At 36.3% G+C, this 27810-nt stretch overlaps 1 protein-coding gene across 5 annotated transcripts in view; it reads left to right on the top strand.

Annotated features, from left to right (window-relative positions):
- The window catches only part of LOC109539135 (Down syndrome cell adhesion molecule-like protein Dscam2), a 126572-nt gene that overhangs the window by 95340 nt on the left and 3422 nt on the right, over positions 1 to 27810 (top strand). For 2 of the 5 annotated variants that reach the window (XM_048669979.1, XM_048669982.1), the window contains 29 exons: positions 4699 to 4850; positions 7444 to 7589; positions 7697 to 7823; positions 9725 to 9920; positions 12606 to 12694; positions 13714 to 13833; positions 16593 to 16766; positions 16828 to 17012; positions 17073 to 17216; positions 17276 to 17378; positions 17431 to 17521; positions 17667 to 17844; positions 17895 to 18093; positions 18150 to 18302; positions 18437 to 18592; positions 18654 to 18768; positions 19699 to 19883; positions 19942 to 20066; positions 20124 to 20242; positions 20305 to 20448; positions 20531 to 20594; positions 20654 to 20903; positions 20962 to 21105; positions 21171 to 21311; positions 21374 to 21490; positions 24961 to 25133; positions 25388 to 25429; positions 25654 to 25801; positions 25859 to 25952. In XM_048669979.1, coding sequence (XP_048525936.1) covers positions 4699 to 4850; positions 7444 to 7589; positions 7697 to 7823; positions 9725 to 9920; positions 12606 to 12694; positions 13714 to 13833; positions 16593 to 16766; positions 16828 to 17012; positions 17073 to 17216; positions 17276 to 17378; positions 17431 to 17521; positions 17667 to 17844; positions 17895 to 18093; positions 18150 to 18302; positions 18437 to 18592; positions 18654 to 18768; positions 19699 to 19883; positions 19942 to 20066; positions 20124 to 20242; positions 20305 to 20448; positions 20531 to 20594; positions 20654 to 20903; positions 20962 to 21105; positions 21171 to 21311; positions 21374 to 21490; positions 24961 to 25133; positions 25388 to 25429; positions 25654 to 25801; positions 25859 to 25952 — 4074 coding nt within the window. Of the gene's footprint in view, positions 1 to 4698; positions 4851 to 7443; positions 7590 to 7696; positions 7824 to 9226; positions 9512 to 9724; positions 9921 to 12605; positions 12695 to 13713; positions 13834 to 16592; positions 16767 to 16827; positions 17013 to 17072; positions 17217 to 17275; positions 17379 to 17430; positions 17522 to 17666; positions 17845 to 17894; positions 18094 to 18149; positions 18303 to 18436; positions 18593 to 18653; positions 18769 to 19698; positions 19884 to 19941; positions 20067 to 20123; positions 20243 to 20304; positions 20449 to 20530; positions 20595 to 20653; positions 20904 to 20961; positions 21106 to 21170; positions 21312 to 21373; positions 21491 to 24960; positions 25134 to 25387; positions 25430 to 25653; positions 25802 to 25858; positions 25953 to 27810 lie in introns of all 5 variants that reach the window. The other 3 variants (XM_048669984.1, XM_048669983.1, XM_048669981.1) reach the window with 3 other exon arrangements.

The following is a 27810-nucleotide window of genomic DNA, read 5'->3' as shown; positions in this document are numbered from 1 at the left end:
ACGCGGGTGAACATTTCCAATTTCTATCTTTTTCAGTTTAAAATATCTGAGTTTTTTCCAGAAGAAAGCACAGTTGAGAAAAATCAACCATTTTGAGACCGATATTTACCAAGCTGGAAAAAATTATGATTCTGGGAAATTCCTATAAAACTTTCAGAATTTTTAGAGAAAAGTGCGCTCTAAAGGCACCTTGTGCGTGAAAACATTAATTTCAAGACTAACATGTACTAAGCTAGCAAACGATTCTGGGTAGTTTGAATGCACCTTTTAGCATTCATATGCTTTCTAAGGTTTGTAAAAATTTTCTAATGTTATTTCTTTTAGTTAGGAACATGAGGGGTTTTAAGGCAAAGAGTTTAAAAAACCAGAGAGCGCAGTTGAGTACAAACGTTCATTCTGAGAGCCATTTTTATCAAGCTGGTGTCCATCACCATCAGCGATTTTTATCAATTCTATGGAATTTTTAGGGCTTTTCAGATCTGTACGGTTTCTGTTATTACGGTAAAAATGGTAAGGTTTTACCAGCTTCTGTTTGGGAGATTTTATTAAGTTTAGAAGGTTCAAATTTGGAAAAAGAGCGCGGATTTGATTGAAAACATCCATTTTCTGTGAAACTTTCAGCATCCTCAAAGCAAAGAATTTTACGAAGACTCTAAAGATAATTTTTACTTGCTCTTTTCGGGAAGATAAGCATTTTGAAAGTCAGAATTCCGGTTCACTTTTAAAAACATTTGAGCAACTGAAGAGTCGCGTGTCTTCTAAAGGTGCTTTAAATTCTTCCGTGCTTTGTGCTGCAAGTTTCGAATTTTCAAAGAGATGATGCAATTTTTTCAATTAAATTTTTAACATCTTTAGAGCTGTGTAAAGTTTATGAAGGATTTCACGTGGTGAAATAATTTTTGAGATAAAGAGTGAACTTGAATAAAAGCATCCACTATAAGACCGATATTTACCAAGCGGGCAACATTCATAATATAAAGTGATTTATTACAATACGTTCTTTCTTACTTTCTTTTTGCAACTTTCTAACAAAGAACATTTTGTAATTTGGTTCTTAAAAGACCCTATGAGTGCCCAAAAAGAAGAAAACCATCAGAAAAAATACTGTTTTCTGCGCTTTTCGTTAAAACATTTCTGTTTTGTGACCGGTGACCGGAAATCTATTTCCGTTTTTGCCCGATTTCGACACTGAAAAAGGTTTGTTTTAAATTTCTACAAAGTTATAAATTTGCCTTATTTTTTGGCGTGAAACACCTCAGTATTTTTAAGTGAAACTTTAGAAAATAGAGCGCTATTGAGTAGAAGTAAATCAAGAAAAATTAAATCAAAACTAAAAAACCGCAGTTTTATTAATAAATAATTTGTTATAAATGTTCGCTTATTCTGTTCCTTATTTGATAAAAAATCATTTGATTGTTGTCCCAAATTGGAAGTTGGAAAAGGATTTCAATTTTTTGAAAAAAAGAGACGAAGGAGGCGAGTTTTAATAATAACTGATAAAATGTACTTTATAATTTTTCGGGGGAATGACCTTAAGTGAGACTTTAGAAAATTAGGGGTGTAGAAGAAAGAGTAACTTTGCTGAAATTGGAAAATTTTGAAACTGTGAAAAAACTTTAAAATTATTATTAATAAATCGCCCTTAAAATAAATCTAAAAACAACTAAGAAAAGGGTCACTTTAAGACTTATCATTCTTTATTTAATTTATTTCTCGAGATAATTATAAATTCGGCGTAATTTTTATGAAACTTTGGGCTTATGTACAGACAATCGTCAATATGGTCACAAATGCGATTTTAGGTACTACTTCTGATAGTTTAAAATATATTAGTTTTGAAAGGCGTAAGCGCAGGAAAACGACCATTTTAATGTCGGTAATTACGAAGCGGAAACTAATCAGTCTTAAGGGCTATTTTTATGAAACTTTCTGCATCTGTAGAATCAAGTGTTGTCTAAAGGTGCTGGTAATTTCAAGTTGCTGCCTGTATTGGTTTCCAATATTCCAATTTTTGAAGACCAGACCAGTAGCTCAGTCAAAGCATTCATTATGAGTTTAAAATTTACCCAGCTGGAAAAATTGAGGGCTTTGGCCGATTTTTATGAACCTTTCAGAAATATTCATGGACAACCAGAAATCTCACTTAGTATACGGCAAGTATACATAAAGCAACTTGTTATTGTAGGGACAATTAATCTATTATGAATGGAATAAAACCAGTTCATCTATTAGCCCTTTTGATCACATTTGCAGATAATTTCATTCGCTTACTTTGGTGTTAGAGAACTTGAGAACGATTTTCAACGTAGTCACACTTTTTCCATATGAACCTCAGCTTCAGATTCTGCCCTGAGAAAAATTGTTTTTCGCCAAGATTCACAAGGTAATAAATAATCCAACTCTTTTGCTCTGCCTTTAAGGAATGAACAAGCTGGTCCTCATCGGATTCATTGCAAATTCTCATAGCGCAATAAAACGTTAACTAGTTGTTTTGCCTGTAAAGTTTAACAATCAAGTTCCATTTAACAACGCAAAGCTTGCGTTGTTTTTAAGTGAATTTATGCATATAAATGTGCGTTTTACGCTGAAATATTTCCATTAGCTATGCGAGAAATCTTGAAACTACACCCCTCTGGTTAGTCAGTTAACGCTCTAATTAATTTCGCATGAAACTTGGCAAAGCGACAACACAAGAGAATATAATAAATAATGACAACTTGCGAACGATTTGTTTTTGTGCGGCAAATGGCCTTTATCTATCAAGCCCGTATAAAAAGTTCGGCCCATTGTTGTCCATTGTGATTTTTCTTCATAAGCTCGGGACAAATTGTATTTGTGTTTTGTGGTACTAAGCGAAAGTTATGGCCTTGTGTGGAAATGGCTCTCATCCTGCTTGGCACGCGAAATGAAGACAAACCTCCGAACATAAGCGAAGAAATATCTGCCCTATTAACGAACTAATTTTGAGCACCAAAGGGCGAGAGGTATTTGTATCCATTTAGCCGGCAAATAAGAGAATTAGGCAAAGGCTGAGGTCGAAGCCTTCACGGCAGATTTTTTTTCAAATCAACTCCGCCTAGCCTTAGTCGTTCATATCTGATTTGCAACAGTTTTATGCCCCATTTCTCTCGATGCTTCTCATTTTTTTGCCGAGCTGGCTATTCATTAGCCGCTGCCAGCATACGGATAGTGTCCTATTAGGGTCCGAATTTCGCGCTTGACTGATCGTTTTTTGCCTCCCTTAACAACTGGGGCGGGTGGGTTACACAGTTCCTGTGTTTTACTGTTTGCTGGTCTATTTTCAACCTTGAGGGGCGTCCCTACTTAAATTAAACTATTTTTAGCGTACGGTAAGGGTGATAATTTCTACCTTTTTCTGTTGCCTAGTTAGGCACATTACAAAAAACATTGGAAGGATTCTGGATTTTTAAATTGAGGATGAGTGAAAAGATGCATAAAGGGAATTGAGAAGAGAGCAGCATTTAGCTGATTTGAAAAATCAGGAAGTTGAACGAGGAAATTAGGGCTTTAAAACTTTGGTGTCTGATTCGCTGATGGAAAAAAACCAAAATTTCTGATGGAAAAAAACCAAAATTTTCGCGTTTTTTCACTCGTTTTCGGGAATCAATATCCAAACTGACTATACTTTCTCATGGAAATTTTAAGTAACATTTTACATGTTCTTCATCACCAATCATCCAAGTTTCCTAGTGATCATAACCATGGCATGCATGACTATGATGGAGGTTTCGCAGATTGTGGGATAAAATCTGTTTCATTTGGTCCAGCGTTTCCATTATATTTTAACCATCATCATGGGCTGCACTTCTAGAGCCTCGTGTTGGCTAAAATGGGGCCGAAATTTTCGCCCCAGAAAAACTGTGTTTTTTTCGCAAACCGTTGACTGAAAGCGCCAGCATTCTCATAACACTTTCTTAACTATCGGGAGTGTAATTTCTTCCAAAACCTTACATCATGAATTTTTAAACGAGTGTTTGATTTTGTCAATGGCGCCGTTTTCAAAACATCTGCACTTGCAAAATCTCCTAACGAAAAGTTCAAATATTCTTCTGTTGTTCCCAAGAATCAAACATCATTTTTCATATTATTTGTATAGGGAGAGCTGACAAGTTTACCAAAAGTAGTTTCTCCAAAAGTATCTTCTAAACACCTCCTTAAAATATTTGAACAATATAATACATGACTCTGGATCTTGGCACAACAATAAACCTGAGCATTTGATAAGTTTCACATACTTTGTCAAGCTGATTTGCACATAATTATGAAAATTGTCATAACCGATTTTTCCAGTTTTTTTATTCAAATTCACAGTAGATGACTATAAATAAAACGATCACCAGTTAACTGATGAGCAAACTAACTAGTTAAATAGAGCATCGTTTCGTTTCTGCATTGGTATTCATGGATTTGGCAGTGGAAAATCGATGCCAAAATGGGAATGCGAAACAGTCTGATCGGCACATCGAATTTATAATTAAAATTATGTCGCAAGTTTAAATTGCAAATTGTTCTCCACTCTGTTAGTTACTTTGTAATTATCAGATACGATTTGAGTTAGCCGGGCTATATTCAATTCAGTTTCCTATTCCTATAGATCACAATTACATTTGATTGTAACGAAATCGAAAATCTGAAAATAAATGTGTGTCATACTTTAATAAATTATGAATTTTTCAGGTTTGTGATAGGTCAATATGTGACTGTACATGGAGATGTGATAAGTCATGTAAATATCAGCCATGTCATGGTGGAAGACGGTGGTGAATACACGTGTACTGCTGAAAATAGAGCTGGAAAAACTGCACATTCTGCAAGACTGAACGTCTATGGTAAGCGAGATCCATATTTATGGCACTCATTTTAATTTAAAGCTTCTATGAATTTATTGAAAGCCCTGAAATTCTGCTTTCAGTGTGCAGTTTATGCCAGAATAATCTTAAATCAGATCTACATATGTGCGGGAATAATAAACGTGATAGATATGTGTGATTTGAAAGGTTATAGGCCAAGGGCTATGGATTTTATGTGTTGTGTGCAACCTCATAAGTCATCAGTCTGTTTAACGAATTTATTTATGTATGTTTAGTTGAAATTCTCAGTTAAAAGCTTGAAGTTTGAAGGGTTTTCTAGAATTTATGTTTAGAAAACAGTTGTAAATAGCCGAATAATTGCTTAGCAGAATCATTTTACAAGAGCGCGTTGAAAGCAACATTTTACTAGGAAAAAAGTGCTGGGCGTTATCTCGTTTGTTACAGAGAACGATTGAATTTTACAACGTTAGAAATGACTGTTTCCTTTCACGTTAATGACACGCAAACACTGTAAGAATCCGGTACGTTCGCTAGAGAATTTGTATATAAATATACAAGCTGTCCACAATACTTGCTCCCAACCAACTCCAAGTAACTCTACTATACCTACTCTGTATTAGTTATTTATTGATCTTGAAGTGAAGTTCGCTGTCTTTCTTGGTCTTGCTTACTACGGAATTTTTTTTTAAATATCCCAGTACCAGACTCATAAACACTCATAATTTTCTAATACAGACTCTTAGCAGTTGCTTAGAAAAAAATAATACCGAAAAGTGTTTAACGTCTTTAATAGTAGCGGAACTTTAGCAGTCGATAGACAATCCAATTCTCAGATGAAAATATTATATGTCTAGACATATTTAAAGGGTGACAAAATTAGCATTTTATTTTAATTGGTTCTGAATAATTCACGCAAAAATTTAGATAAATGTAATAAAATTATATGTATTTTCTGGGACTTTTTATAAGTTCTAGAAATTTTAATAACTTTTTTGTGTCTACTTTCATTAACTTCAACAACTGAAAGAAATCATTCAATAGTAGCCGCTTTCGAGATTTTTTACAAACGTTTCAATTGCAAATTAATACACAACAAAGTAACAAACTAAAATTGTTTATCGTTTTTTTATAAGAGTTTAGCGTTTAGGCAGGCAAAATCAAATAGAGTGTAAACGTAAGAACTTTGGTAAACTGAGATCCAGAAAAATGGATCGGGCGTGCCGGTTCGGTTCTGTGTAATCCACATTCACCCGATCTCACGCCCTTAAATATTTTCATTACAGTGAGAAAAACAGTTTTTGGATTGAGAATTTAGTTCCGATATTTAGAATTGTTCAATTTAAGTTTGTTACATTCTTGTGTATCAAGTTGCAATTAAAATGTGAAAAAAAAGTCGAAAACGGGTACTGATAGCGGTTTCAAACAAGGGTACCTGTTTTACGTAAATAAGAGCGAAAAATGATTTTGATTCCAAACCTGATTGAAATAGGTAGGCACAAAAACGCGGTTAAAATTTTAAAATTTACACAGAAAAAAAATTAAATAGTAGATGACTTTGGGACCCTGTATTTCAAAATGACGTTGTTTTCTAATGTCTGTTTTCATCTTGAAACAGAATTTTCTACAGACCGTTTAAGTCCAGCTACTTTAAATTTACGCTCCTTGAATAAAGTTAAACAATCATCGGCCCATTTTACATAACATAACATTTTTTACCAGAGATGAAGAACACGAAACACAAATAGCGACAAAAATTGAAAAATATAGTCCAATTTAAAAAATAAATATGAAACTTCTGTTTCGTATATCCGGTGAACCTTCCGAAAGTGCGAAACTTTTCTAACGTTGTTTACGTCTGATTTGGCCTTCATAGTTTCTCAACCAATGGAAAGTCAATTTCAGTTCATTTTAAATAATTGAAACAATGAACCCTGAATGAGCAACTTTTCATTGAAAATTTGATGACGACGCTGAAGGGTCTCAATCTAATTGTTTAGGCTCCCAAGTTGAACCTCAAACTTTTGGTAAAAGATTATTAAGATTTTTTAAGAGAAAAATCCCTGCAGTTTCAAAAAATGTTCATTTCAACTTGTCGTTAAATATCGAATTATTCAAACGTTTAATGCAAAAATCTAGTTCTGGTTCCACTCAATTAAAATATTTCCTACTTCCAGTTAGTTATTCAGTTTGTTTTCCAAGATCCAAAGTCTATGACCATTAAACCTAATTGGAAAATAAAAATGTCCCTAGTCGACTTTTGAGAATTAAAAAACTGAATGCCAATGGCAAAAGAATCTGGGCAGCCTCATTTGCGTGAAGAAATCGTTTTAAATCTCATCGCAGATCGCATTTTAATTCCAGGCAAATTTGCGAATGCCAAATAGGAATCTAAATTTCCGCTAAGCGGTCAAATTAGGAAAATCAAATTAATGGCCCGAAAATAATTACAGCTCGAGCAGCAGACGGGCCGGGTTAAATCCGTTATAAATTATCCACCGTAAAAATAATGGTGAAAATATGAGAGTTTTATGATTTACTTGATTTTATAGGCAGTAAATTAACATTAGCTCGCTATAAAGGCTAAATCGTAATCAAGGGCCTTTCATTTCAGGTTTGCCGTATATTCGCATTTTGCCCAAGGTAACAGCCGTGGCAGGAGAACAGTTGAAGCTTAAATGTCCAGTTGCTGGATATCCTATTGAAGAAATCCATTGGGAAAGAAGCGGCAGTGAACTTCCCAATGGCTTAAGGCAAAAGGTAAATCGCCAAAATTAACCAAACTTGAAGCATTTACAAGAAAATTATAAATAATTTTCTAATTTTGCTCATGCTGCTTGCTCAGATACTTTTGTTTCTAACTTTAGGTTCTAGTTGATGGTACCCTTATAATTGAACCTGTGCAAAAGAAGGAGGATTCTGGAGTTTACACATGTTGGGCGAGAAACAAAGGAGGTCAGACTGCACGGCGAAGCGGAGAAGTCAATGTTATTGGTACGAAATATTAATTAATTTCGCTCTATAACAGCTCTAGTGAATTTGCTGCTGTTTTAAGGTGTTCCACAATAAGTGCGCAAAAAATCCCTAACGTTTACTGGTTTATAAAGTTGAAACGAAATATTAATTAATTTCGCTCTATTTTAGCATAACAGGGCGAGTGAATTGGCTGCTGTTTTAGGGTGTTCCACTTGGAAAAATAAAAAAAGAATATATTTCCAATTCATTTGCAATTCTGCAATAAATGTTTTTATGGAACTCTAATAATCATGTACGGTTTTCATGATACAGATTCTGAGACAGTGCTAATCTCAGGTACCCACGAACTGGCTAAGAGTCCATTAGCTTCTCATTTACCTGCATTTAAAACATTTCTGATGGTGCCGAAAGTTTCATTGGTCTTCACTAATATTCATGCAGAAATGGAAGAATTAATTATCTTTGAAAGGCCCACAGAAACAAGTCTGTATGTTGAGGAGGACAAAATAATAAGTTCTGGCTCTTCAGTATACGAACAACATTTTTATTCCCGATCGCGTATTTATAAATAAAACTAATAAATGAATAATCCAGAAAATTACGGGTTCTCTCAGTTTTCGATTCAGAAAAAAATTCACTCTGAAACTTGAATTATTGCTCGTCAAAACTATCGTTGTTTAACTACGCTAAAACGTTTAACTAACTATTTTTTTGATTGATTGATGATTGGCGTTAAACGAAAAGTGTAAAATACCTATTTCCTCATGAACTTGCCGGCTGTGGAAATTATGTTTGGGTCTTACTTATGGTTTTCCCTTATTCCACATTACGTCAAGTATATTGAAAAATTTTCAGCTTCCGTTATCTTCAATCCATTTAATCACGCGTTTATTAAAAAAGCTTCCAAGTTTAAATGTTTATTCCAAAATTACAACATCAATCGTTTTTTCATACGCCTATTACCTCCATCCAAAAAAACCTAGAGGATCAAAAACTCGATTTCGTGCTGACCCGCAACACTTGAACTGGAACTGGAACGTACTGGTGTATTAAAGATTTGAAGTTTATCGGACTTGTGCATAAAAATGTACACTGTTGGATTTTTTAAGCTGGAAAAGACAGGAAAGCTTTGACCTAAGCGTAGGACCAAGATTTTCCAAACATAAATGTCCCCTGTGCACATTGCAGAACGATATGCGTGCAACCCCAAGAGTATTTGTTGCTGTTTTTCTCCATATTTCCAGCTATTTAACTAGAGAGTTATAGAGCTGAAGAAACGAGACGAATGAGTAAACACTTTGATGCAACCCCTGTTATTGTGGAACACCCAGCCTTAAATATACTGAAAGTTTCCAGCAGGTCGATTTTCCAAGTTTCCATGCAGATAACGCCCATGCGATCTAATGAGCTTTCTTTTCTAGTACCACCCAAAATAAGTCCATTTTATACAGCGCCTGCGATGCACGTGGGTGACCGAGCATCGCTTACCTGCTCGGTCACCAAAGGCGACTTACCCCTTACCATAACATGGAAGAAGGACGGTCGAATTCTAAATGCAGGCAGTTCAGTGTCGATTACTGAAGTCGACCAGTTTACCAGCATTTTAGTTATAGAAAGTCTATCGCCGGAACACAACGGCAATTATTCCTGCGTGGTGAGGAACGCTGCCGCTGAAGTGGCGCACACTCAACAGCTCGCCGTCAATGGTAAACACTTGTCCCTAATGATGGATGCTGAATTTTGATGAAACGTCGATTTGGAGTCTTGTTTTACTGATTTTGTTAGAACTTCCTGTTTTTCTTTATCTGTCTTCGTTTCCGGCGAGTTGGTTACTTTTGGTCTTCACTACACTTTGGGTTCACTTCAACCAAAACTAACCAATTCGCCAGTTTCTCTATCTGTTTGTCTCCTGCTCTCAGTGCCTCCCATAATAGAGCCGTTCAGCTTCCAAGACGGGCTCAGCGAGGGTATGCGTACTCGCACGGTTTGTGGAGTCAGCGCAGGTGATCCCCCTTTGGCAGTCACGTGGCTTAAGGACGGAAGACCCCTATCGCCCGAACTTGGGGTCAATGTTACGTCACTGGACCCCTACAGTAGTCTCTTGAGTGTTTCCAGGTAATTTGTGTAGGGTTTCCTTAAAACCATGTCAATTTTTGCAACCCCCTTAAGTGGAACAAGAGGTGCGCAACAATGCGTAAATCATATAAAGAGAATTAAACGAAAGACCGAAAACGTAAAAAAATAAAAAAATCATGGAACTTTTTCGTTTTTTCTTTCTTCAGGAGAAAGAGAAACATAGTGATCATTTGTCCAAAGACAATTCTCGACAACAAAAATGTTGGTTTTTTGGCCTTTAATTGAATGAAGTATCATATAAAAGAAGCAAAAGTGATAGTGGTAAACGCCCTTTAAAACGTTGTGCCACTTGGCCCCCCTTCCCATTTAAGATTCTCAGGGTGACATCTACGCCTAAGGGGTTGAAACAAGGAGGTTAAAAATATTCATTTAAAGTGTCCTTCTTACAAATAAAGTTGAAGGGTCTTACCGATTTTTCATATTTTCAACTTCAAGACGGATATTAATGGTGAGAAGTTTTCAAATTGACACCCGGTATAATAATTAGTATACAGGGTGATTTAATCACTGAGTGCAAGCGTACAGCGTGCAGCTCTTGAGGTAACAAATGAATTGATATGAATAAGTTCTATGTTTTCAAAACCTTTTTCTTGGGTGCTTCGCCTCAAAATTTTGGTTTTTTATTAATTTTTCCACGTCTTCTATTACATATTAGAGAGTTTTTAGGCCCCTTAAAGTTACGGTGGCCTTAAACGCTAGACGTTATTGTGATCATGCCCAGTGTTAAAAAAAAGAAGGTGTTCAGGCAAATAACGTTAAGTGCGTTTTTTAGTTTTTGATGCCGCGTTTGTTGCACTCTTAATCAAATGAACTTCACTTTATAAGTTTATATTGTTATTAAACAAAATGTGGCTAAGATGGAAGAAAACATTGAAGCTGCCTTTCTGCACCGAAATGACCAGGGAGATGAGGATCACGATTTAATAGGAGGCTTAATTTTACACGTCATCTTTAACCCACCTGTTACCTTAACACCGCGGAGAACTATTTTCAATTTAGAAAATATTGAGGCCATAGATTGCCTTATCAATTTTAGGTTTCAGAAGAAACACGAACGAACATATTAAATAAAAATTCAAAATCAAATAGTTAGGTTATGGGTTAGAAGTTAGACCCTGCCTGTGCGATGTTAGTAGTGTTGCCAAAATTCAAATTCACCCAAATAATTTTTACATAAAATCCGTAATAATGCAATAATGGCGAAAATTAATCAATGAAAAAGTCTTATTTAAATTTGCAATACATTTCTTATTTTATTATAGCTGCTTATTTTATTAATAATATAAAAATAAGTCAAATATGTCAACACCGTCGTTCTGCTTTTTAACGTGATGCTTGTTAACGTTACCGCTACTCGCACGTAAATAAAGGAACGCGTTATCCTCTAATAACGTAAACGGTTGTTTCTTTAATAATGCGCATGCTCAGAATATCGGATACCGTAAAACGTGTTGCAATTAAGGGGCCTAAAAACTCCCTATTTATAAAGAATGCTCTTATTTTTACAAGAAAGAAAGAATTCTTGATGAAAAGGTTTTTTGCAAGAGCTATGGGCTACGACGCGCGTAGGCTCAAGCTGTAGGAGAAACCTTAGTAAAGATATCAATTTCGAAAAATTACCTTGACGTTTCGATAGAAAATCTGGGATCGTTCTCAAAAGCTACCAAAGAAACTATTAATAAATTGTTTAACAATGCTAAATTAATACAAATGTGTAAAAAATCGCTCTGAGTCTTTGTATACATAATTTTTTACTTTACTTTTAAATAAATTAATCAAAAATGTTTTCATTGAAACTCAAGGAGAATATACAAAGTGATTAGAGCCAAATTTCTAATCTCAAATCAACGGGATTTGTAGAAAACCTGTGTAGAGACATGTAGAGGCATTATTCTAACATTTTCTATGGCTTTTTGAGTTACCATGGGTAAATCACCCTGTAAAGATGGTGGATCCAAGCATATGAAGGCGATTGATAAAAGTTAGAAAAAGAACTAAACTAAACGGAACAAAAACATATTCCCAATGAAAAATTATTCGGTTTGCAGCTTTCCAATCAATTTTCCTGTTGAAGATACAGATGAGAAATGTATTAACTGTAAATGAGAGTAAAACGAGCCATTATTGGGGTCTTTTTTAAACAACGCGAAAATACATGAGCGCCTTTTATTTGCCACCTTGAAAAAAATTCCTTTGGAAATATTTAAGTTCCCGTTCCAATTATACATAAAAAAGACAAAAAAGCAACAATTCAATTCAAAAAATTGATCAACGCATATTTGTAAAACGTGCCAATAATATCCGAAGGTTTGTGACTGTTCAATGTGTCCACTTTCCAATAGCTTTTCATCTTTATATTTGGGAAATGCTGCAGCACTGGAGTGTGTTCGATCATTCAAAATCCTACAGAAAAATCAAATAAAGCTCTTGATCTAACTAATCAATTATAACCGGGCTTGTTCCGTGTAGTAACTCTAGTTCTTCTCAGTTCCCCTCATTAGTTGCAACTAATTAAAATCCTTGAGAAACATTGAGGATCAATTCCCCATTTTGAAAAAAAAGCCCCCTCCTACTGCCTGCTATTCTGCTGTTATAAATGTGACTATTTGAAGCGAGGAAATGGTTAACTTTTCAAACCTACACAAATTACCTGATCAATTTCAGCCTTGATTCTCGACACTCAGGAGATTTCACCTGTGTGGCCAGCAACCCTGCAGCGGAAGTTCGGTTCACTGCCAAGCTCCAAGTGAAAGGTACAGTACTTCATGTGCCTCATTCTGTAACGAATCCTGAAACCCCAAAAAAGCCATGAGCTTCATATGAAGCGTTCCAAGCTACTAAAGCCAATGCCACTTAAATATGAACCTTTTGGCTTCAGTGTCCTTTCACGTTTGGCCTTTTTAGCCCCTCACCATTCTAATGATTGCAAGGTTAATGCATCTGGTGAGATGAACAGGTTGCATTAATCTTGCGGTTTCCAATCGCAAATTCACCACCAAATCACGCCATAAAATCACGCCCGCCCACTCGCACTGCCCACGCTTTGGCACAGCCGCTGGCGTCTTCGTCCGGGCCCGAATCGCTGCCCCCTGATGCGAGTAAGGCCAAAGGTACCGTTCTTGCACCGATTTTCTTATGATTTTTTATTTTTCTATTTGGCATCTAGTCGCTGTTTCCAACAGAAGCATTGACTTGTTCCAAACCAGTATTCTTTTCACTTCTCACTCGTATTGCATGCTGTCAGCATGCTTGTATGGGCATGCCAATAGATTGCTTGCTATCTCTTCTCAAATTTAATTATTTCTATTGTACATTTATATAAGGTAGTCAAGAGGAGTTTTCTTGACGGAAAACATATTGTCTCAATGAGCTGAGTTTTGAACGTTTTACCACGGAAGCTCAACTTTGACCAACAAAATTTTGCTGTCATGGTTGAGGAATCGGGTGAAACCCTCTAGAACTGGGCGTTTACTTTAATGGGCTAAAGTATAGCAAAACTGCACCTCAATTTAGAGCACCTCAATCACGTGCTTCCCACTCACATTGTCCATAAGCTTTTGCATTAAAATCACCAATAAATTAATCAGCTTTTGCTCAGGGCTCACGAAAAATTGTTCAAAATGCTTCCAAAACATTATTAACTCTAGTGAATTCTATAGAGTCATAAAGAGATATAAAACTTAATTGGAAAGCATTCTGGTGTCAAAACTACAACATGTCTTTTATAGGATTTTTTAAGCGACAGGATTTTCTTAAGAATTCTAATTTTTAGTGCCTCCCAGATGGTTAGTGGAGCCTGTTGATGTGAGTGTTGAGAGGAATCGACATGTTTCGTTACACTGCCAGGCTCAAGGCGTTCCTACTCCTACAGTAACTTGGAAAAAAGCTGCAGGTAAAGATCAAGTTCGGAACATTGTATTGCGCCAAAAAAATAAGCAATTGCGCCTAAAGCCCTCGCTTTTTATAGAACTGGTCGCTGTTGAGATACCCCAGATCAACATTTTCTTAAAAACATACCACATTTGAATCTGTATTTAGAGAATAGGTTTTGACTATTTTTTCAATTATTTAGGATTTGCAATACTCAACTGCATTGTTTCATTGAAAGCAGGTTTATTATTTTTCTCAATTTAAAATTAGAAAAAGTCCGATCTAAATGACTTCTTAACTGTCCATTTAAACTTGAAACTGAAACTTGGCTGCCCGTTTAAACTTGAAACGAAAACATGTTTCATCTTAAACTTCTGTTTTACAAACAAACGGGGGTTTGTCAGTTATAAAATTTCACATTTCATAACTTAATATTGTATGACACACATGTTGTTATAAAAATGTCATACCTTAGCATTTGCTGAAGTTACAAGTTCTAGAGAAACTTCCTGGCTAATATTTTAGGGAAATAAAGTGTTCAGGTAATCAGTGTTAGGATCTCCAACTATATGCTACTATTTTCAAATATGTGTAAATCCTAATTATTCAAAAAGGTACGCAAGACCGCATTGAGTCCTAACTTTGCCAAAAATCTCGACCAGAAATGAGAAGAACCATTTGAAAGCTTGTTAACTGCTAAACCAAACTAAAAAGAAAAAAATTGTCCTGCTGGTTCACACAGAAAGATCGAACAAGTTATTTGGATAAGCTCAAAAATAAATTCTTAATAACTTAATAAAAAAGTAAATAAAACTGATTTCAGAGAACATAATTTCACCAATAAAGGAGGCACGATTGAAAATTGGCTTAGATATTTTTTGTTAGAAAATGTTGGCAATTCTGCACACACTTATCCTCAGGCTCACTGAAGTATTGATCTTGATAAGTCGCTGTAACTTTAAAAGAAATTGCAATTTTTTGAAAAAGTGTGTTTTTTTATTCGGCAATTTAAGCTTCTTTTAACGGCTGAATATTCTTTGAATGTCATTTGGTCTAAAGAAAAGTTAATTTAACAAAGTTCTTTTACTTGAAATTTTACTACTAAAAGTGCTTTAGTTTTAGAATAAGTATTTCGAATCTTTAATCATTAAGAAGGCCAAAGTGTGCTGTTCTAAAGGCCCTCTCCAGACAAAATTTCCATCTATTTAACATTGAGACCAAAAGCACGCAAAAATATCCACAGTTAACAAGAAAATAAACAACCAGAAACAGGCACAGTAACAGGAATTAAAAGTTAGATAAAAATACGAGTCAAAAATCTCATATTGTGTGTCTAGACAATTAATGGGGCTAAAAACATATTTTTTTACTGGAACATATGGCCAAGCCTTTTGAACAGCCAAGCCAGCATCATCAATTAACCCAAGAACCACCACCAAGAGCATCAAACAAAAGGAAAATTCCAATCAAAACGAGTTTGTCAAAAAATTACTTTCAAAGCAAAATTTAAAAAAATGTAACCTAAAATACTTCTACAAACAAAGAATAGGAAGTAAATAAGAAATTGAAGTGGATTAAAATATATCTACTAAAATTATTTTCAATTAGTCATCCAGAGAGTTAGATGGACAGTGGGAATAAATAAAAATGTTAAAAGAAGAAATTAGGAATGGGGGTGGAAAAATCAGACAAACACACACAAAACTATGCATCACGAAAATAGCGCACTTAACAGAAACAAGAAGAGTAGCAAAAAACAACTTTTCTACAATATAACTAAAACATTGTGATAATAGAAGAAGAAAAAACAAAACTGTGGAAAGGACCACTTGAGAAATTCTAGAAGAAAAAGGCGTAGGAGAGGAAAGAAATATTTAGTGTCTGGATAGTCTGGTCAGTCATAAAGGACGTAAAAACCGCATGCGAAGCAGATATTAAAAGGTCAATAGGCAAAGAGGGAAAACTCATAAGCGAATTGTAAATATCTAAAAAAACCGAAATATCCATTTGGGATTTAAATCATTGTCTGAGAGCGTGCTAAATGATGAAGGGAGTACAAGAAACCAGACAAACGGTGGGAATTAATCGTGAATGTTTTACAATCAATGCTCGGAACAAACACAAAAAGAGTTTTCTCCAGGCCTGAGTTGTGAGATATTCTTCCCTGGTCTGTCCTCTTTTCACTCTTTAATGCACACTATACACTTACCCATTTTTGGATCTATTCTTCCACATTCTCCCAACTTTGCTCCCACTCACTCATGACCCAATAACACAACATCCCGATTCGACGTAGGAACAGAAACATTTGATAATAAAATGAAAGGAACCGATCGACCAAATGTGGAATTGTTCCACATAATCTGACTAAAGTCTTGAAGCAAATGCGAGAAACTGTTCAAATCATTTTATGTAATCGCCCCTCAATCTAACAATGTGATACTAAATTAGCGATTGGAAGGACAATATCAACGCCAAACGTATAAAACCATGTTATCTTCTTCATTTGTTGATCTGCAACTCTATCTATATCTCGACTCAATATTTCTTTAGTCAGTTGGACCAACTATTGGGCTTTCCTAATTCACAAACCATCTGAATTGAAAATGAAAATTTGCAGTTTATTTTGATGGAAGTTTTCTTTGCTTAAATTATGATTGACCGCAACGAATCATCCCATACAGGATAAGGAAACTTACCTTGTTACTCCGATAGTCTTTATCCAGACATAGCAGGGTGAAGATTTGTAATTTTCTCAGAAGCATTTGATATTTTTTCCAGGATCAAAATCTGGGGACTACGAGGAAGTGAGGGATCACATGTATACCAAACTGCTCGGAAATGGGACTTTGCTTCTTCAGCATGTGAAAGAAGACAGAGAAGGCTATTACTTATGCCAAGCTGATAATGGAATTAACAGTGGCATCGGCAAGGTCATACAACTGAGAGTCAATTGTATGTATTTTCACCTAACCTGGTTACTAATTTGTCTCATGAAAACTTTCTTGAACTTCAGCGTCTCCCTACTTTTCGGCACCTTCGCGAATGATCACCGTGAAGAAAGGCGACACCGCTCTACTACACTGCGATGTAAATGGAGATAAACCAATCAGTGTCATCTGGTTGAGAGGAGGGAAGGTGGAGCTAAACCCTTCAACCAACTACAGAGTCAACTCCAAGCAGGACGTCACACCTGATGGGGTAAGCATCAACCCAAAAGTTCCCACTTTATGTAAAAGTGCTAAATAATTGTCGATTTAGGTGGTTGCAGAACTGCAAATTTTGAACGCTGCCGCCTCAGACTCAGGAGCATATTTCTGCCAGGCGAGCAACATGTATGGAAGAGACCAACAGTTGGTGCAACTTCTGGTTCAGGAACCTCCAGGTCCACCTCAGAACATTGAGGTATTTAGCTGATTTTTGCGTTGTTTAGAGGCGTTTTGGTTGATTTGCTTCTCAAACAGATTCCTTCGAAAAGCAGCACATCGGTTAGCTTGAAATGGGGACACAAATCCAGCGATGCCAACGAAGTGTTTAAATTCATCATCGAGTTTAGGGAGGCTGATCGTAAGTTGGGTCTAAGTCGGTTCAATTGCTTCTACACATCCACTGTTTGCAGGAAATTGGGGACAGATAGAGCTAACAGAGAGTCCGCTCCTCTACACAGCAGTCATCAACGATTTGAAACCTGCAACAAAATATAGTTTTAGGTAAGTTGCTGATATGCTGGGTGTGAGTAGAATGCGTTAAAAGGTAAGTTGTTAAATATTAAATATTCGGGAGCGAAAGTGTAAGCACCCTACTGCCACTCGCACTTTGACTTGAAACCCCTTTCTAATTTTCAAAAAAATTCAGAATCCTCGCCGAAGGCCCAGCAGGGAGAAGCCTGCCAAGCGACGAGGTGTTCATTACCACACTTAGTGAAAAGCCGGCAGGTCCACCCATTAAACCGCACGTTCGGTCAATTTCCTCTTCGGAAATATTGGTAATGTGGAGTCCTCCAGAGGCTGAGCTGCGCCATGGCGAAATACAAGTGAGGCATAATCTCGCATAAAAGCCCAGCCCTAACTTGACTCTTTGCAGGGATACAACGTGGGGTATCGCGCCCCGTTTATGGGCTCGTACAATTTCACCTCCGTTTCAGGAGATGGGGAGGAGGGAGGCGAAATATTGCTCAGCGATCTCAAGAAGTATACGAGATATTCTATAGTGGTTCAAGCGTACAACGAAGTTGGGTCTGGGCCTCTAAGCGAACCAGTGACCACCGAAACTTTGGAGGATGGTAATTACTGGTTTTTTTCACCTTGAGGACAGAAGTGGTTAATTTAGTACTGTTAGTCCCGAGTAGTCCTCCTATGGACATCCGCTGTACCTCGCCTACCTCACAGAGTGTCCAAGTGAGTTGGCAACCTCCGCCCAATGAGGATTGCAATGGGAATATACAGGGCTACAAGCTTACATATGAGCCAGTTTTAGATGAAAGCTCCCGAGGTAAGAAAAGGGTTGACAAAGTCAGTACGCAAATTTATTTTCCCAACCTGAGCTTCCATTGACAAGACCAGCAAGTTAACAAAAAGGGACGCTTTATTTAAAGCACCCTGGATTGTAACGGTTTTTTATTCCAGCTAATGATGTTATGGAAACTCGAAAAACCACCGCTCTGATCACTGTGATCACAGGTCTCAGGAAATTCACAAATTACAGCCTTCAGGTGTTGGCGTTCACCAAAGTAGGAGACGGAGTCCTATCCACGCCCCACTATTGCCAAACGGAAGAAGATGGTGGGTGTTTTTAGCCAAAATGCACATAATTCATCAGTAATTTGTTTTTGGGGAATTTTAGTTCCAGGAGTTCCAGCTGATATTAAAGTTGCAGTGGCAACTCCTCAGTCTCTCAGAGTGTCTTGGTTGCCACCTCTTGAACCAAACGGCATTATTACTAAGTATAGTTTATACAGGTAAGGACTAAAAACTTCAAGTATGAAACTTTAATTTGAGTTATATAGAAAATATCGGAGTAGCCAACACTGTTTTCTATGTAACTTAAATTAAAACCGCAAACGTTTGAACGCAAAATGTTCCTTAACTCGATGGATGGTGAATCAAAGGATGCAAAATATTTCTTTTGTGCGGAAGTGCAGGAAGTCGGTGTTTAAGTCCACCAAACTGCAAAATATGTTTTCTGCTGCTTTCTGAACTGTCCTTTTTTGCGACATTGATGACCATTTTCACTCTTTTGTTGTGGAACAAAGGCAATTTCTCAGTTTATATGCTACGGCTTCACACATTTGTGCCCTGCAAGATGTGAATATTAACCCTCCCATAGTGTGTACGATTATTCGCAACAAAAATTATCGGATGCTCACTTCATTTTGCAGCTTTGAGTGTTTTGCGGCTCGTCTCAGTCTCAGTAGTTCTTCCGTGGATGCTCGGTCTACATGTGATATAGGCGATTGTTTTATATATTTCGAATGCTCTTTGTTTTAACATCGACTTGTTCGATATCGTTGCTCATATGTCGTCGATGTGAACAGATATTATGTATAAATTGTAATGAGAACCAGTGCACACTTCCTCAGTCAACAGTGATTCCTAAATATTTGGAGAAACAATCGCTCTATAATCTGGATATCTAGGACTAGTTGTTAGAGCCTGGAAACTGCTGTTACTGAAAATGTTCAATCGGGAACTAAATCAACAGGTTTAGATTTAGATGAACGGCATAAACCCGTGCTCAGAAGCAGTAAGCATCCTGCTTACGAGTTCCAAATTCTAAAGCTCTTACCATTAAATCAAAATATTCTTCAGCACCCACATGAAAAGAATCAGGGTAGACATCTAGTCATTTTCTTCAATCTCACACCGTATAAAATGTTGTGCATTTAAAGCAGAAGAAGTACAGACGGGCGGCAGGAAATCGACAACGGCAAGCAAATAATTTCAAGCCACACCACAGCTTTTGAAGTGAAAAACATCCAGCCTCACATGGAATACCAGTTCTGGGTGAGTGCCTCGACCAGAATCGGCGAAGGCCAGAGCTCGAAAGTGGTCAATCAGCTTGTAACAGGCAGAAGTGAGTGAGGAAAATCTTTGTTGAGTTCTTCGGATGTTTATTGGCTGCTGAATTTCAGTTCCAGCGAGGATAATTTCGTTCGGCGGGAACGTGGTGAGACCCTGGAGGACTTCGGTGACTTTAAACTGCGAATCAGTTGGATCGCCTAGACGAGAGTGGCTTAAGAGTGAACAAATTCTGAAAGTTTGTAGCCGAAGGGAATTTGAATTAGCCCCAAATGCACAGCTTAATTGTTCACAGGGTGGAGCCAGTCATAATCAGCAACTTCTCGATACTGGTGAGCTGATTCTTTCCAACTTGCAATTGAGCGACGCTGGAAACTACTCCTGCCAAGTGGATAATGGCCATGGAACCGACAGGTGAAATTTCAAAGCTCAATTTAAAAAAAATCGTCAAATTCACTGCGGTTCTCTCTTAACAGAATTTCTTACCACTTGGTAGTCCAAGTGCCGCCATCGGCACCGTTGCTGTATGTTACGTCAGCCACCAGCTCCAGCGTTTTATTGCATTGGAAGTCTGGCAAAACTGGAGGCGCCGCTATCAGTGGATTCACTTTGAATTACAGGTAAATATACCTGCATATTTCCAATTTTGAATGTGCAACTCCCTCAGTAGAGCTTCATCAAAATATTATTAACATTCTTCAGAAAAGAGCATGGAAACCTAGATGAAGTCTACTTATCGAGACACGCCACCAGCTTTGAGTTAAAAGTAGGTAACCACCCTCGCTAATAAATTTCCTCAAAGTACTCAACTTTAGAGTTGTTTAGGGTCTTTCGTGTGGTTCCACATATCACCTCTACCTCACTGCTCACAACAAAATAGGTTCCAGTCCCGCTAGCCATCCTTTGCAAGCTCGGACGCAGGGCCATCCTCCAGGTGTGCCTCAAGCAGCTTCTTTTATCGCTCCAAACTCCACGAGTGTTTCACTTCGGTTGCACGTTTGGCCAGACAACGGATGTCCCATCTTGTATTTTGTTTTGCAATATAGAAAGGCATTGGAGAGTCAATGGACTTTAGGTAGGTTCAATCGGTCGGTTTTGCAGATTGGTTTTTTTGTTTCACGGTTTTTTTTTAGTATCAAATGCGTTGAAACCGCAAAGAAAAACGTCGATTACTGGCTTAACATCAGCAACGAAGTACGTGGTGAAATTAGAGGCGCACAATATGGCAGGTTTCAGCAATGAGGAGTTCAGTTTTGCCACTTTGACTAAAAATGGAGGTAATCGACCTTTTTAGGTGTTTAGATACCGATTGGCAGAAACTGATTTTTTTGTGGATTTCCAGATGTTCCACCACCGGATCTAATTACACAGGGTAATGATGGCGAGCCGTTTTACGCCAGCATTAAATTTATTTTGATATCTGTTATAAGCACCATTCTTGGCACGGTAGTGCTGTTAAGTATTCCTTTGCTTATTCGCAGACGTAAGTACTCTAATAACACACTGTGAAATCAAGTAGAAGTAAAAATTGTAAAAACGTTGCAGATTACAAACACTCGCACAGGGAACAATTAGACAATCAACAAAATGCGGAAGTGCAAAGAGAAAGATATTATGCCACCATTCATAAGGTCGCCTTGCAGGCCGGAGAAAAAATCCCTGGTAAGTTGTATGAAATTTCCCATCTTAACACATAGAAAATGTTTGTTTTATGGTGACAAATGTTGGCAACACTAATCAAGTTAAATGAGAAAAAAGACCACTGACCAAAAATAAAAATCAACTGTTGTCAGGTCTGGTAAGCAGACAGGCCCATTGGGAATTTTTCAAAAATGTTGCTGTCTCTAAAAGGCGCTAAAGAAACTTTCCTTGAACTTAACGAGAGCATATAAAACCTTTGTTTCCCGGAGATAAATGATGAGATGCATCACTAATCAAGCTGATTATAAAAAATAAGATTTTGTTTAATATTTAAAAGCTTTAAATTAATCTACCAAATCTAACAGTAGAATAAACCACTCAATCCAAATTCATGTAAATTATCCAAATTCACGTCTATTTTAAAGAACACATTAATTTATAAGTCTTAAATTAGTCCTGGGTAACACTGTTGAGTTGCCACTCTTTGAGTTAATGAGTTTCAACTCATTGATTAATGAGTTATAACTCATGGCGAATGACGTAATTTTAACATCTAACGAAAAAGCCATCAACATATTGCTTTTGTGCATACGATTGCTTGAAAGTATTTGGTTTAAAACGGGAAAATCATGGAAATTTTGGGAAAATTTAAAAACATTTCAGAGCGATGAGGTGACGAGTTTTCCAAATATTGATTATATGCTTTTGCATTATCTGGTCGTTTTTTTTATTGAGAAAACCTACATTGGAAGATGAGATTGTTTCGATTTTATCCCAAATTCAAAGGTAAAATGGTTATTAGAAAAAGACGATAAAGAAGACCAAACTGTAAAGACGACGACTTTTCTTGTAAAATCCGTCTTTTAACTTTTTTGCATAAAGCAAGTTTGCCAGTATTTTACAGTGAAACGTTAGGGAAAACGCGTTGATCTGTTTAGAGAGAGTTTTGTTTAGAAATATTGACCTAAAAGTGGAAAAAACGGAATTTAAATAAACCAAATTATTCACAGCTACAGAAGTGACGAGTTTTTCGAATAATTGATTCTAAACTTTCACTTGTTCTGTTTGGGGAAATACTTTTGGGAAAAAATCCATAAAAAAATATTAGGATTTTGTCCAAAGTTCGAAACTGCGAAAGATTCCAAAAAAAATTACAAAGCTGTTCAGAAGCCGAGTTATCCAATAAAATTTATTTTATAATTTCCACAGAAAATACCGGAAGATTGTCTGTATTTTAAGTAAAAATAATATGTTTTTTGCGTAGAACGAATTGCTTAATAGAAACTTTGCTGAAACTGGAATCACCTGAAATTTTTAAGAAACTTGAATACTCTTCAGAGCGATGAGGGCGGCGAATTTTCTAAATCATTTCTTGAAAACTTTTGCTCTGGTTGTTTTTTCAAGATAATCTTAATTACTTTCGGCAAAAAACGGAAAATAATTTTGATTTGTGCCAAATTCGAAGCTGAAAAGAGCTTTATAAAATTCCTTGCAAAGCGATGAATGAGGCGAATTTTCTAACAAAACTAGTTTTGTAATTTTTTGCTAAAACGACCTCATAATTATAAGCAAAAAAGAAAAGCATCAGAAAATAACGGGTTTTTGCAGTTTTGATTCAAAAATAACAGTTTTGTGATCGCTTTTTGCGAAAATATTAATTATTTTTGAGAAAAAACGGAAGAAAATGTATTTTTTATTTTTCGAAAAACTAAAAAATGACAGTTTTTTAACAAACTTTACAGCCTCCAGGGGCATGGGGGTGACACGTTTTCCAAATAGTTTATTATAAACTTTCGCTCATTTCGTTCTTTGTTTGATAAAAATAATTTAATTTCTGTCTCAAATTCGCAGCTGGAAAAGGATTTCAAAACTTGTAACAAAGCGACGAAGGAGGCGAGTTTTATTAAAATTGTTATTAAAGTGTATTTTATAATTTTTCGTCGTAATTACCGTAAGAGAATTTTTTAAGTCTTTGTCTCTCTAAGTTTTTGTGCCAAATTCGAAGCTGAAAAGGGTTTTCTAAAGTTCGCTGCAAACCGATAAATGAGGATAATTTTCTAGCAAAATTAATTTTGTCATTTTTGGATCAAAAGGCCCCATTATTGCCAAAAAAGAAGAAAATTATCACAAAATAACGTCTTTTGCATTTTTCGGTTAAAAACTTTCGTGATCGGTTTTGAAATAATTTTATTGATTTTCGGAAAGAAACCGGATAAATTTATTTTCGTTTTTGTCCCGAATTCGACGTTGAAAAGTTTTTGTAAACTTCCTACTAAGCTATAGATTTATCGTGTAATTTTTCGCGTAAAAGACCTGCAGATCGTCAGTATTTTTAAGTGAAACTTTACAAAATAAAGCGTTTATGAGTGGAAAGCAAAAAAAGATCAGGCCAAACTAAAACACCACATTTTTTTACCAACCTCCACAGTCATCAGAGGAATGGATGTGACGAGTTTTCCAAATAATTTATTATAAACTTTCGCTGCTTCTGATCGTGTGATGAATGAATTTTATTTCACCATTTTTCGTGAAAAATACCTGACGATTGTCAGTATTTTTAAGGAAAACTAAGAAAAAGACTGGTCAGAAAAAAACTTTGCCAAAACTGGAAAGACTGAAACTTTAAAGAAGCTGTAGAAATCTTCAGAGCGATAAGGGGGCGAATTTTTTAAATTAATTTTGTCATTTTTCAAGATAATCTTAATTACTTTCGGTGAAAAACTGAGTAAATTTATTTGGTTTTTGTGTCAAATTGAAAGCCAAAAAGGGTTTTCTAAAGTTCCCTGCAAACCGATGAATAAAGCGAAAACAAGTAAAAAAGTCATCAACATTTTCCCAGCAACGGAACTGAGTTACTGTGCCAGTGCGTTGAGTTGGCGCTCCAAGCCATTTGCGTAGCACTGCGCCAACTCCTAAAAATTCATTGAGCTACCCAGACCTATCTTAAATCACCTCGAACTCGCATCACAATATGACCAAAATTAAAAATCCACTGTGTCAGGTCTGGTAAGTAGAGAGGTCCTGCGGGAATCTTTCAAAAATGTTGCTGTTTTTAAAAGGCGTCAAAGAAAAAACCCTTGAACTTAACGTGGGCATAGAAAACCTTCGTCTTCCGGGGATAAATATTGGCATCACTAATCAAGCTGATTATAAAAAAGAAGAGAAAAAAGGTTTTGTTTAATATTTAAAAGCTTTGAATTAATCTACCGAATCTAACACTAGAATAACCCACTCAATCCAAATTCATGTACATTATCCAAACCCGCGTCTAATTTAAACAACACGTTGATTCCTAATCCTCAAATTATTTCTAGCTCGAAGCAGCATTGCAATGTGGCCAAAAATAAAAAATCAACAGTTGTCAGGTCTAGTTAGCAAAGAGGCCCTTTGAAGATTTCCCAAATTTTATGTATTTAAATAAAGCCAAACAAAATTGTTTTGAACTTACTTATTAGAAACTGCTTTAACTGATAACATTTTCTGGGCATCAGAAACCTCAGAAGACATATCACCGTATGCAACGTTTCAATTGTCGGAGCCGAGCACTCTGGCTCAGAACACCATGCTTCATAGTTTTATGTACCACGAACACCCAGTGACTGAAGGGTGCGCCTCGCCACCACCTTCCAGCTCCATACAACGAAACTCTCCTTACTATAATATTGTAAGTATTGCCTTTCTACACTCATCAGTTGGCTGCTAAATAATCCATAAATTTCTGGCTGATGTACTTTTATATCTCATTAGAACACCAACTCCTTTAGACACTTCGCAGTGTCTAGCACTTCAATAGCTGGTTCAGGCAATTTAATAAATTTAATAACCTCCTTGCATCTAGAACAAGCTGTTGGGGTTTGGTCACCTAACTTTGCTAAACTTTGAGTCTGCTGGTACTGTTTACACTTTCTTCTTGTCTAGAAATCATTCAAAAAGCGATTGGAATCACCCTATTACAACATAGTATGTATACGATATGTAAAGTTGTAATTGCGATGGCTTGAAAACATGTTCGACTAGAATGCACTGATTCAAATTAACGTTCAAACAAAAGTGCATAAGCACTAGCTGATTTTAACCAGAGCATTCATCAACTGCAATGTGGTTTGACTTCAGTACTTGTGATCGTTTAGAGTGAATCTAGTGTTTGGTGCGGAATTATTTAATGGTTTTCAAATTTTCTTTAGCAAAAATTCCAAAGTACAAAAGGCCACGGCCGCAGAAGGGCCAATAGAAAAGACATCGACAGCGATGAGAGCGAATCCGACCAAGAGGCTCTCACTTCCAGCCGCACTGAGTCTTCCAATCAACTTGACTTGAAGCAAAAGACCCAAGGTAAATTGTTAAAGACGCTCAAAGATTGGCTTTAAGTGTTGGAAAACTGGATTTTAGCTTTCGTCTACCATGGCACAGTGCAGTCCAGTACATCGTCTGATATTTCGCCAATGTCCGAGCAAAAATCACTGCCTAGACGCAACCGAAACAGGTATTTGATCTAAACATTCTATAGTTAAATTACTTAAGGAATGGCTTGAATTTGGAAAATATATTCAGTAGATAAACTATGAAGGATTCAAATTTGAGCAAAATATCACCAGAGCTTCGAGTGAAAATTAGATTTATTGTTGAGAATTTTTCTTTTCTTTTTCGTTTTTAGAGAGTAGTTTGTTTCAAATTCTTATTTAAAAAAGTCTGCCTGTAGAATTCAGACCAAAAGTATAAATTATTTGATTAGCTACAATAAGGTGTAATAAGTAGGGATTTTGTATAATCATTTATGTACTGAATTTGTTTGCCCAGAAAAACGCGACTATACAAATTTTGTTCATATGAGTTATTTTTATCTAGTATACAATTAGCCTTTTATCGGTACTAATAACGTTTTTTTTCTCGTTTTGCCAGCTATGTTTCGGAATTTTTGTGCGCAAAAAATCATGATTTGGCCAACGTCCTTGCTGTTTTAGATTTTTTTAAAATAATTATAATTTCTTTCTCATTCAGTGTTCCAACGGAAGATATGGTTTTGCGCACTTTTCCGGAATATTGCCTTTAGTGAGCGACTCGAGTTGGGTTTTAAAACAAAAAAAAACTACCGTTTTGCGCTCGATGTAACAGTATTTTTCAAAATTAGTTAACATCCAAAAAGCACACTAAAATCTTCATACATACATTGTTACTGTTACAAAAACACATATTAAGAAACGGGTCAACAATACTAAGTTAAACAGACCAGCAAAAATAGAATCCTACAAAAACTTTTAAGTCTACAAAACAATAAATAATAAGTCCTTCCTTTGACGCTGGGTGTAATAATTTTGTGAAATCAAATCGCAGAAAGGAACATATTTTGATGATCACCAACAAATCCTACAGACTGCGCCAAGTGTACTGTAGACTGAAAAGAAAAACTTGTAACTTAACATTTCGAACAAGAACTAAGAATATAAAACTGTTTAAATTATGACAAAAACACTAAGTATATTAACTGATAATGATAATAAAATCACTGATAATAAATAATTCAGCCTTTTTGTAAACATTAGTAGCTAAAGATGCGTAGCGTTTTTGCTAAGATTTGAATAGTTTTAAGCCCCAATTTAGTTGATTTTCTTAACGTTTCGAGTAACAGTACAATTGGCGCAGTTGGTAGCAATAAGTTTTTGGCAAAAGTAAAAATCTGTACATTTTTACGATTTCCTTCTACAGTCGCAAAGGGAGAATCGGGTTATCGCTTTGCTGCTGGATAGTTTAAAAATTGCTAATCATTTTCATAGTTTTACGACTTCGAAAAACGAGTAGATAAATATAGTTCTCTGTGGCTGTGTTTGCCTTAGTCAAATTTACCCAACTCGTCTGATTTTTTAAAACATTTACTTTGATGGGCGTTTTGTAGATTTGTATTGGCCTGAGTAACACTGTGTTGAGTTGCGCTCTTCAGTCGTTGCCATTTTGCCCTAATGAGTTATAAGTCATTAATTAAAGCGGATTAAAGCTTTCCTAGACTCGAGACTGGAATTTTAACATCTAAAAAAAAGGTCATCAACATTTTTTATGAGTAATGTTTTCCACTTTGTCCAAACAAGTCTTGTTTAATCAACTCCTTTCCAGCAACGGAACTGAGTTACTGTCCCCGTGCGTTGGTAGCACTGCGCCAACTCCTAAAAATTTACTGAGTTACCTTTTTTGTAGAAACCGTTGTTTCAAATTACGGTCTTTTTGGTCTAAAACGAGTAAAACCGTTACCGTCGAAATATGAAGGCCATCCGACAGTGACGTCACGAAGACCGATTCGGACTGTAAGTAGGCCGAACAGAGTCAGGAAGACGCTAATTTATACAACACGT

Source organism: Dendroctonus ponderosae, unplaced genomic scaffold (genome assembly GCF_020466585.1).
Source record: "Dendroctonus ponderosae isolate FM_Combo_2020 unplaced genomic scaffold, Dpon_F_20191213v2 Dpon_F_20191213_9, whole genome shotgun sequence".
NCBI classification, from domain to species: Eukaryota; Metazoa; Arthropoda; class Insecta; order Coleoptera; family Curculionidae; genus Dendroctonus; species Dendroctonus ponderosae.
Note: the sequence above shows the minus strand (reverse complement) of the source record. Positions and strands in the feature narration are given on the sequence as shown.